Here is an 11,734-nt window from a genome sequence, read left to right on the forward strand (position 1 = left end):
AAACGGGCGCCCGAGCAGATTAATCGAATCCCTCACTGACTAGCTACAGACCCCCAACCGGTAAAAAGTGAAGCATGCGCATGCTAAATCTCGCGAGTTTTCCAAAACCGGAAACAAGCAAACGGTATTAGAAGCGTTTTTAATATGCTTTATAAATTAATGCAACAATATTATCGAGTATTTGGTAGAAATAGAGCAGAACTCGGAACATGATGCATGGTGAACAAGCATTTAGTAGGAAATATCTATTTGAAAGGAAACTGCATCCTCCTCGATTTGGTTGATGAAACGCACATTTAATCGCCATTCATATTATTTTCTGCCGGTTGAATTCACTCAACACTGCCTTTATCTTATCCTGGCCTTGATGAACAAAAGCCTCCCTATCAATTAGGTAGGTTGGCTAAAGTCCGTTTTATTTCTCTCCTCGTGTTGATTTGTCATTCATGCCAGACTAAGAGCTCAGCAGAAGTTTCAACTTTGAAATAGGTTTTATTGTTTTAAAATTGGTTACAGTTTACTGTCTGACTGATTTGAAGTAAAAAAAAAAAAAGAGGGGTGGGGGAAAAAGAACAAAGCAACAACAAAAGCTTACAGATGCTATTTAGGGCCTACTTCACATGACACGTCTATATGCACAATTTAACTAACGGAACTAAAGTCTGACATTATGTTCGGTGCATAGGATCAGAGCCTACTGGTGGAAAGCTGTGCTGTGGTGTCCCATGAGTTGTGAGAGCCATGGACAGCAGACTGGGTCTGGGTGATGAGGAGGGAGATGTGGGGACCCTGTGGGCCTCTCTGGGCTGGCTGGCGTCCTGTGTGATGGTGGTTGGAGGGGCTCTGCCCTACGCCCCACAGTACCAGCAGATCCTCCGGACCAAGAACACAGACGGCTTCTCTACACGCGTCTGCCTGGTTCTGCTGGTCGCTAACATCCTTCGCATCCTCTTCTGGCGAGTGTGTTTGGGTGTTGGGGGGGGGCTTACCTGGAGTTAATGCAGTGTCAGTTTCCCCTCTAATGTGTCTGTCTGTCTGTCTGTGTCTGTCTGCCTCTGTGTCTGTCTGTGTGTATGTGCACTTGCGTGTGTGTTTTCACACCTGCAGGTTTGGGAAGCAGTTTGAGGTCACTCTGGTCCTGCAGAGTGTGGTGATGATTCTCACCATGCTGGTGATGCTCAACCTCTGCTGCTCTGTCCAGAACACCAACCGCATCAGCACCAGACAGCACCACATCACAGGTAACAGCAACCATATGGCTCCCATAGAATAACTATCTAACAACCATCTAGACTCGGCTCCAGGCTTTGGCATCTATCAACCATTTAATAACCATAAGACAGCTATCTATCAAGCATCTATAAACCATTTAATAACCATAAGACAGCTATCTATCAAGCATCTATAAACCATTTAATAACCATAAGACAGCTATCTATCAAGCATCTAACGTCCAAAGTCATAGCCACCTCTGCAGCTGTTCCATTGTTTTACCACTAGAGGGAGATATTGGAGAGGTAAAAAGAAGAAACAATACCCTCCATTATGTTCTCTCTCTCGCTCTCTCTTTCTCCCTCCCTCTCTCTCTCTTCTCTTCTCTCTCTCTTCTCTTCTCTCTTCTCTCTTTCTCCCTCCCTCTCTCTCTCTCTCTCGCTCTCTCTTCTCTCTTTCTCCCTCCCTCTCTCTCTCTTCTCTTCTCTCTTTCTCTCTCTTCTCTTCTGTCTGCCTCTCTCTCTCTCTCTCTCTCTCTCTCTCTCTATCTCTATCTCTCTATCAGATCTGGATCCCCGGTTCTTCTGGAGCTGGGACGGCTTCGAGGACTACCTCATCTTCCTGTTGGCCTTCACCCTGCCCTGTGCCTTCACCACCCTTCTCCTCCTGGACTCCTCTCTGTTTGTGGAGACCCTGGGCTCCCTGGCTGTGCTGGTGGAGGCCATGCTGGGGCTGCCACAGCTGCTCCAGAACCAACGCAACCACTCCACCACCGGCATGAGGTGAGGCTGAGGAAGCAAACACACACATTTTCTTCAGAAAATTGACCCGTTCTACTCGGATGACAGTTATTTGCCCCCCCCCCCAAAATGAAGAAAATGTGGTTTATGTCAGGGGTTCCCAAACTGCAGGGTAGTGTTGCACGGTATACCGATACCACAGGTAATATCACAGTACCAAAACCTTATGATACCAACAGTTTAGAATACCGTCGTACCGTTTCATATGATTCATTACCAAATGTTTTGGCCCTACCGATCTAAAGAACCAGCTGGCGGCTGTTATAAAATGTTTCTTTATAAAAAATTAAAAATTAAACAGCAGCCACTAATATCTTGAATTTGGAAGTCCAATAATGTCCACTTTTTTCATGCGCATATAACGTGTGGCAGCAGTGATCAGCCAGCCACTTCCCCTTCCATCCATCACTAACCTGCTTCCCCTTCCATCCATCACTCACCTGCTTCCCCTTCCATCCATCACTCACCTGCTTCCCCTTCCATCCATCACTCACCTGCTTCCCCTTCCATCCATCACTCACCTGCTTCCCCTTCCATCCATCACTCACCTGCTTCCCCTTCCATCCATCACTCACCTGCTTCCCCTTCCAGCCATCACTCACCTGCTTCCCCTTCCAGCCATCACTCACCTGCTTCCCCTTCCAGCCATCACTCACCTGCTTCCCCTTCCAGCCATCACTCACCTGCTTCCCCTTCCAGCCATCACTCACCTGCTTCCCCTTCCATCCATCACTCACCTGCTTCCCCTTCCATCCATCACTCACCTGCTTCCCCTTCCATCCATCACTCACCTGCTTCCCCTTCCATCCATCACTCACCTGCTTCCCCTTCCATCCATCACTCACCTGCTTCCCCTTCCATCCATCACTAACCTGCTTCCCCTTCCAGCCATCACTCACCTGCTTCCCCTTCCATCCATCACTCATCTGCTTCCCCTTCCGTCCATCACTCACCTGCTTCCCCTTCCATCCATCACTCACCTGCTTCCCCTTCCATCCATCACTCACCTGCTTCCCCTTCCATCCATCACTCACCTGCTTCCCCTTCCATCCATCACTCACCTGCTTCTCTCCATCTGCTCTTCCTGCTCATCTATTTCTCCCTCAGTTTATAAAATATCATTTAGCCGTGATGGCGAGCGGGGATGCAGACCCTGATGAGTGTTCTGTTGATACTTGTATACATTGGAGCAGCGCGCAGAGCGAGCGAAGTTGATACATTGTATAATTGAATCACCTGGTATAACCTAGAGCACAGGCCAGTCTGAGTAGGCTTTGCAATTGCAAGTTCGCTAGCCTGTCACACAGCCTCTGAGTGCCAGAGGAAAAATGGAGCACAGCAAAGAAAGTGGCTTGTCTAAAAAAATCAGACTCATATTACCGGAGCTACCTTTTGTTTCTGCGCGATTTCGTGCGCATTTTATATTATTTCTCAAACCATGTCGCGGGCGGTTTTAATCCCGGGTCAAACGTTTTTGGTTTGATAACAAACAACGTCATGTTCAGTCATGTTACCTAGCGAGCTAACAACCTGCTAACTGTGTGTGTGTGTTTCTGAGAGTGAGGGAGACAGAGAGTGGTGTGTGTTTCTGAGAGTGAGGGAGACGGAGAGTGGTGTGTGTTTCTGAGAGTGAGGGAGACGGAGAGTGGTGTGTGTTTCTGAGAGTGAGGGAGACGGAGAGTGGTGTGTGTTTCTGAGAGTGAGGGAGACGGAGAGTGGTGTGTGTTTCTGAGAGTGAGGGAGACGGAGAGTGGTGTGTGTTTCTGAGAGTGAGGGAGACGGAGAGTGGTGTGTGTTTCTGAGAGTGAGGGAGACGGAGAGTGGTGTGTGTTTCTGAGAGTGAGGGAGACAGAGAGTGGTGTGTGTTTCTGAGAGTGAGGGAGACAGAGAGTGGCGTGTGTTTCTGAGAGTGAGGGAGACAGAGAGTGGTGTGTGTTTCTGAGAGTGAGGGAGACAGAGAGTGGTGTGTGTTTCTGAGAGTGAGGGAGACAGAGAGTGGTGTGTGTTTCTGAGAGTGAGGGAGACAGAGAGTGGTGTGTGTTTCTCCCATTCCTCCAGCCAAATCACAGCTAGGCCTTTGGAAATATGAGCAAATCAGCCATTCTATGCAGTATTCTGTTATACAGTGTGAAGTTAAATCAATATGTGTTGTATTGAGTAGAAGTGTGAATGTCAGTGACAGTTTTATGTTTTATGCACAGAACATTTAGAAAACAAAAACAAGTGTTTCTTTAATTTCATTTAAAAATAAATAATAATTGCAAGCAACAACCGATTTAAATGAATTTGGACAAGGGCTCCGTGGAACAAGTTTAGAGGGAGCAATACAATACAATCATATATTATTCATCTACAGTGGGGAAAAAATGTATTTAGTCAGCCACCAATTGTGCAAGTTCTCCCACTTAAAAAGATGAGAGAGGCCTGTAATTTTCATCATAGGTACACGTCAACTATGACAGACAAAATGAGAAAGAACAATCCAGAAAATCACATTGTAGGATTTTTAATGAATTTATTTGCAAATTATGGTGGAAAATAAGTATTTGTTCAATAACAAAAGTTTCTCAATACTTTGTTATATACCCTTTGTTGGCAATGACACAGGTCAAACATTTTCTGTAAGTCTTCACAAGGTTTTCACACACTGTTGCTGGTATTTTGGCCCATTCCTCCATGCAGATCTCCACTAGAGCAGTGATGTATTGGGGCTGTCGCTGGGCAACACGGATTTTCAACTCCCTCCAAAGATTTTCTATGGGGTTGAGATCTGGAGACTGGCTAGGCCACTCCAGGACCTTGAAATGCTTCTTACGAAGCCACTCCTTCGTTGCCCGGGCGGTGTGTTTGGGATCATTGTCATGCTGAAAGACCCAGCCACGTTTCATCTTCAATGCCCTTGCTGATGGATGGAGGTTTTCACTCAAAATCTCACGATACATGGCCCCATTCATTCTTTCCTTTACACGGATCAGTCGTCCTGGTCCCTTTGCAGAAAAACAGCCCCAAAGCATGATGTTTCCACCCCCATGCTTCACAGTAGGTATGGTGTTCTTTGGATGCAACTCAGCATTCTTTGTCCTCCAAACACGACGAGTTGAGTTTTTACCAAAAAGTTATATTTTGGTTTCATCTGACCATATGACATTCTCCCAATCCTCTTCTGGATCATCCAAATGCACTCTCGCAAACTTCAAACGGGCCTGGACATGTACTGGCTTAAGCAGGGGGACACGTCTGGCACTGCAGGATTTGAGTCCCTGGCGGCGTAGTGTGTTACTGATGGTGGGCTTTGTTACTTTGGTCCCAGCTCTCTGCAGGTCATTTACTAGGTCCCCCCGTGTGGTTCTGGGATTTTTGCTCACTGTTCTTGTGATCATTTTGACCCCACGGGGTGAGATCTTGCGTGGAGCCCCAGATCGAGGGAGATTATCAGTGGTCTTGTATGTCTTCCATTTCCTAATAATTGCTCCCACAGTTGATTTCTTCAAACCAAGCTGCTTACCTATTGCATATTCAGTCTTCCCAGCCTGGTGCAGGTCTACAATTTTGTTTCTGGTGTCTTTTGACAGCTCTTTGGTCTTGGCCATAGTGGAGTTTGGAGTGTGACTGTTTGAAGTTGTGGACAGGTGTATTTTATACTGATAACAAGTTCAAACAGGTGCCATTAATACAGGTAACGAGTGGAGGACAGAGGAGCCTCTTAAAGAAGTTGTTACAGGTCTGTGAGAGCCAGAAATCTTGCTTGTTTGTAGGTGACCAAATACTTATTTTCCACCATAATTTGCAAATAAATCATTAAAAATCCTACAATGTGATTTTCTGGAAATTCTTTTCTCAATTTGTCTGTCATAGTTGACGTGTACCTATGATGAAAATTACAGGCCTCTCTCATCTTTTTAAGTGGGAGAACTTGCACAATTGGTGGCTGACTAAATACTTTTTTTCCCCCCACTGTATAATATAGGCTACTCTTGGATGCACAATGGGGCATGGGAGGCTCACAGGAATCCACAGTAGGTCAATTATCCAGTTTTCAACTCATTACTTCTTGTATTCCCTAAAATGTTTGTTTAGTACTGTAATTTAAGCTTTAAAACTGCAAAATTATCTTTGCCCCATGGAAACATTTGTACAATTACAGGAAATGAACTTTAAAACTGCAAATGTTCTCTCTGTCCCATGGCAAAATGTGTAGAATTGCAGGAAATTAACATGAAAACTACAAAATTCTCTCTCCAATTCGAAGAGGGGGGGGCCTTTAAAATGTCCTTTCCCAGGGCCTGAGACTTGACCATGAGCTGCAGCAGTACAACTCCTTGTATGCTTGGAGTTTTACTCCTAGTATAGTCCTTGTATCAGTTGTTTTCTGATTGAGGGGGTCCTTGATGAATTTTCTATAACAAAAAGGTGTCCCCGGTTTAGGTTATGATAAGAAATAAGTGTTTTTTTAAAGGCAAATAGTTGCTGAATGTGTTTCTCATCACGAGGTGAAGCTGATGAGTGTTCACTCTGATGAGAGCTATCCTCCCAAACACGTTCCAGCCGTACCCTGAGACACACTAACCTACTAAAATAACTACATTTCTGTCTCATATGGCACCATGTTCCCTACATATAACGCTCTGCACCTACACAGCGCACTATATAGGGAATAAGGTGACATTTGGTATGCATCCTAATAATACTCCGATGACACCAGGCTGTCTTCCAAAACGTGTTGGTTAGGATCATGAAGAAGCTTTATTAAGTCAACATCCATTGTAGAGTTGTGGTCACGGTGATGTGAGGCTGTCAGCCGTGCTCCTCTGTTTAAACTGGATAAGGTAAATAATCATTAAAGATAAGGCTACATGAACAGATGCCAAGCAGATACCAGTTTGTGGCTTGGCAGAGGGAGAAAGGTGCAACTGCAGCCCGCGATTCGGGGCGTTCCTGCATTCATTTGGTCCATTTTTAAGCTATGACTCCGGGAGGCAGGTGCGCTCCATTACAGTAGGTGGCGGTAATGCTGGATGCCAACCGCCAATAAACCCAACAGAAGAAGAAGAAGAGGCGTAGGCGACAATGGTACAGGGGGGAAAAAAATATTTAGTCAGCCACCAATTGTGCAAGTTCTCCCACTTAAAAAGATGAGAGAGGCCTGTAATTTTCATCATAGGTACACGTAAATTATGACAGACAAAATGAGAAAAAATAATCCAGAAAATCACATTGTAGGATTTTTTATGAATTTATTTGCAAATTATGGTGGAAAATAAGTATTTGGTCAATAACAAAAGTTTCTCAATACTTTGTTATATACCCTTTGTTGGCAATGACACAGGTCAAACGTTTTCTGTAAGTCTTCACAAGGTTTTCACACACTGTTGCTGGTATTTTGGCCCATTCCTCCATGCAGATCTCCTCTAGAGCAGTGATGTTTTGGGGCTGTCGCTGGGCAACACTGACTTTCAACTCCCTCCAAAGATTTTCTATGGGGTTGAGATCTGGAGACTGGCTAGGCCACTCCAGGACCTTGAAATGCTTCTTACGAAGCCACTCCTTCGTTGCCCGGGCGGTGTGTTTGGGATCATTGTCAATGCTGAAATACCCAGCCACGTTTCATCTTCAATGCCCTTGCTGATGGAAGGAGGTTTTCACTCAAAATCTCACGATACATGGCCCCATTCATTCTTTCCTTTACACGGATCAGTCGTCCTGGTCCCTTTGCAGAAAAACAGCCCCAAAGCATGATGTTTCCACCCCCATGCTTCACAGTAGGTATGGTGTTCTTTGGATGCAACTCAGCATTCTTTGTCCTCCAAACACGACGAGTTGAGTTTTTACCAAAAAGTTATATTTTGGTTTCATCTGACCATATGACATTCTCCCAATCCTCTTCTGTATCATCCAAATGCACTCTAGCAAACTTCAGACGGGCCTGGACATGTACTGGCTTAAGCAGGGGGACACGTCTGGCACTGCAGGATTTGAGTCCCTGGCGGCGTAGTGTGTTACTGATGGTAGGCTTTGTTACTTTGATCCCAGCTCTCTGCAGGTCATTCACTAGGTCCCCCCGTGTGGTTCTGGGATTTTTGCTCACCGTTCTTGTGATCATTTTGACCCCACAGGGTGAGATCTTGCGTGGAGCCCCAGATCGAGGGAGATTATCAGTGGTCTTGTATGTCTCCCACAGTTGATTTCTTCAAACCAAGCTGCTTACCTATTGCAGACTCAGTCTTCCCAGCCTGGTGCAGGTCTACAATTTTGTTTCTGGTGTCCTTTGACAGCTCTTTGGTCTTGGCCATAGTGGAGTTTGGAGTGTGACTGTTTGAGGTTGTGGACAGGTGTCTTTTATACTGATAACAAGTTCAAACAGGTGCCATTAATACAGGTAACGAGTGGAGGACAGAGGAGCCTCTTAAAGAAGAAGTTACAGGTCAGTGAGAGCCAGAAATCTTGCTTGTTTGTAGGTGACCAAATACTTATTTTTCACCATAATTTGCAAATAAATTCATAAAAAATCCTACAATGTGATTTTCTGGATTTTTTTCTTCTCAATTTGTCTGTCATAGTTGACGTGTACCTATGATGAAAATTACAGGCCTCTCTCATCTTTTTAAGTGGGAGAACTTGCACAATTGGTGGCTGACTAAATACTTTTTTTCCCCACTGTAGCTAGCTATAGCTAGTACACACCGGTAGACAGTGTCCTTCGTCCCTGCCTGTCGGGGGCAAAGGACACTGTTGAAGAGAGTTCTGTTAAAGACGGCGAGGTCAGGTGTTCGGCAGGTGGGGGCGAAGGACACTGTTGAAGACAGATCTGTTAAAGACGGCGAGGTCAGGCGGAGGCGAAGGACACTGTGTGTGCTAGCTTCGCTCGCTAGTCCTAAAGAGGACTTCGGTACACAGCAGGCGGGAGCCAGCACCGTGTGCTAGCTAGCTAATTAGCAAGCTAGCACACAGTGTTGCGAACTAGCAAGCTAGCTAGTTGGCTAGCACACGGTTTCGACCCCAATTTCCCTAGCATCCCGCCTGCTGTGCTAGCGGGATGTGGGGGCGACCGGTAAACAGTGTCCTTCGCCCCTGCCTGTCGGGCACGGTTTTCCCGCAGTTCTGTTAACGACGGAGAGGGCAGGTGTTCGGCAGGTGGGGGGCGAAGGACACTGTTGAAGACAGTTCTGTTAAAGACGGCAAGGGCAGGTGTTCGGCAGGCGGGGGCGAAGGACACTATTGAAGACAGTTCTGTTAAAGACGGCGAGGGCAGGCGGAGGCGAAGGACACTGTGTGTGCTAGCTTTGTTCGCTAGTCCTAAAGTGGACTCCAGTACACAGCAGGCGGGAGCCGGCACCGTGTGCTAGCTAGCTAATTAGCAAGCTAGCACACGGTGTTGCGAACTACCAAGCTAGCTAGTTGGCTAGCACACGGTTTCGACCCCAACTGTCCTAGCATCCCGCCTGCTGTGCTGCGGGAAAACCGTGCTTGACAGACAGGGGCGAAGGACACTGTTTACCGGTCGCCCCTGCCTCCCGCTAGCACAGCAGGCGGGACCGGTAAACAGTGTCTTTCGCCCCTGCCTGTCGGGCACGGTTTTCCCGCAGTTCTGTTAACGACGGAGAGGGCAGGTGTTCGGCAGGCGAGATGGAAAGACACGGTATACCGGTGTTACCCCTGTTTCCCGCTAGCTAGCAAGGAGGACTCCAGTACACAGCAGGCTGGGGCCCCCCCGCTAGCTAGCAAGGAGGACTCCGGTACACAGCAGGCTGGGGCCCCCCCGCTAGCTAGCAAGGAGGACTCTGATACACAGCAGGCTGGGGCCTCTAGCTAGCTAGCAAGGAGGACTCCGGTACACAGCAGGCTGGGGCCTCTAGCTAGCTAGCAAGGAGGACTCCGGTACACAGCAGGCTGGAGCCTCCCGCTAGCTAGCAAGGAGGACTCCGGTACACAGCAGGCTGGGGCCCTCCGCTAGCTAGCAAGGAGGACTCCGGTACACAGCAGGCTGGGGCCCCCCGCTAGCTAGCAAGGAGGACTCCGGTACACAGCAGGCTGGGGCCCCCCGCTAGCTAGCAAGGAGGACTCCGGTACACAGTAGGCTGGGGCCTCCCGCTAGCTAGCAAGGAGGACTCCGGTACACAGCAGGCTGGGGCCCCCCGCTAGCTAGCAAGGAGGACTCCGGTACACAGCAGGCTGGGGCCTCCCGCTAGCTAGCAAGGAGGACTCCGGTACACAGCAGGCTGGGGCCTCTAGCTAGCTAGCAAGGAGGACTCCGGTACACAGCAGGCTGGGGCCCCCCGCTAGCTAGCAAGGAGGACTCCGGTACACAGCAGGCTGGGGCCCCCCGCTAGCTAGCAAGGAGGACTCTGGTACACAGCAGGCTGGGGCGAAAAACTCAGATAATACTTGTATTTCCCTTTTGACCCACATTCAACAGTGTCACACACAACCATGAAGATGTCCTGCTCGACTGGGGGGGCGTTCCTGTAGGAACCAGTGGGATGCTCGAGGGGGGGGGCGTTCATGCAGGAACCAATGGAGTGCTCGGGAGGAGGGGAGGGGGAGTGGCTTTCTTGCAGATGCAGGAATGCCCACATGCAGGAACACCCCGAATTGCGGGCGGCTGCAGTTGCACCCTGTTGGGCAGAAGTGACGCCTGTTGCGGAGGCATATTTGTGGCAGCCTGGCCTATAAACCTTCTGGGTGTCATAAGACTATAGGGCCAGGTTGGGCTGCCTCAGACACCTGTCAGTGGTGACCTATTTAACAATGAATGATCAATAAATACGTCTTCAGTAAAAATACGGTGCTCAAACCGATCTAAAAGTTGAGGTGCAAGATTCACCTGGAGGGAAACAGTCGCAGCACGATGTTTCCTCTTCTCAGTGACTGTGTCATTCAAAGTGATGGTCATGTTTCTTATTGACATGTTTTCTCCCATCAGTGTGAACATGGTCCTGCTGTGGATGGCCGGGGACAGCTTCAAGACGGCCTACTTCACCCTGAAGGAGAGCCCGCTCCAGTTCCTGTTATGTGGGCTGGCTCAGGTACTGGTGGACATGGCGATCCTCTATCAAGTGTGTCTCTACAGCCAAGACTCCTGGGACAAACTGGCCTAGCTATCCCTAGCTATCCCTAGCTAACCCTAGCTATCCCTAGCTAACCCTAGCTAACCCTAGCTAACCCTAGCTAACCCTAGCTATCCCTAGCTATCCCTAGCTAACCCTAGCTAACCCTAGCTAACCTAGCTATCCCTAGCTAACCCTAGCTATCCCTAGCTAACCCTAGCTAACCCTAGCTATCCCTAGCTAACCCTAGCTAACCCTAGCTAACCCTAGCTATCCGTAGCTAACCCTAGCTATCCCTAGCTATCCCTAGCTAACCCTAGCTAACCTAGCTATCCCTAGCTAACCCTAGCTATCCGTAGCTAACCCTAGCTAACCCTAGCTATCCATAGCTAACCCTAACTAACCCTAGCTATCCCTAGCTATCCCTAGCTATCCCTAGCTAACCTTAGCTATCCCTAGCTATCCCTAGCTAACCCTAGCTATCCGTAGCTAACCCTAACTAACCCCAGCTTGGAGAGGAGTAGAAGGCGCTCAACTAAGGTGATATGAGGTTCAACCTGGCCACGTCTACATCATGTTTATTAGGGTACACTGTGGAAAACAAAACAAGTTCAGATAGTACCCTCCCTGTTTGTGTCAGTTTGGGAGCGTTTTGTTGCGTGTCGTCTCTACTGACAA

General features: G+C 48.0%; 1 protein-coding gene across 1 annotated transcript; it reads left to right on the forward strand.

Moving 5' to 3' along the window:
* Positions 1 to 109: 109 nt before the first annotated feature.
* On the forward strand, positions 110 to 11,107 carry LOC311121681 (solute carrier family 66 member 2-like; the record flags this gene model as incomplete). Its single annotated transcript, XM_084196139.1, has 5 exons — positions 110 to 394; positions 686 to 962; positions 1,108 to 1,241; positions 1,778 to 1,994; positions 10,933 to 11,107. The coding sequence occupies exons 2-5, from the start codon at positions 742 to 744 to the stop codon at positions 11,105 to 11,107; spliced, it is 747 nt and encodes a 248-aa protein (XP_084052265.1). The 5' UTR covers positions 110 to 394; positions 686 to 741.
* Positions 11,108 to 11,734: the final 627 nt, after the last annotated feature.

This window comes from Coregonus lavaretus, assembly GCF_964263955.1.
Source record: "Coregonus lavaretus genome assembly, contig: HAP1_SCAFFOLD_2827, whole genome shotgun sequence".
NCBI classification, from domain to species: Eukaryota; Metazoa; Chordata; class Actinopteri; order Salmoniformes; family Salmonidae; genus Coregonus; species Coregonus lavaretus.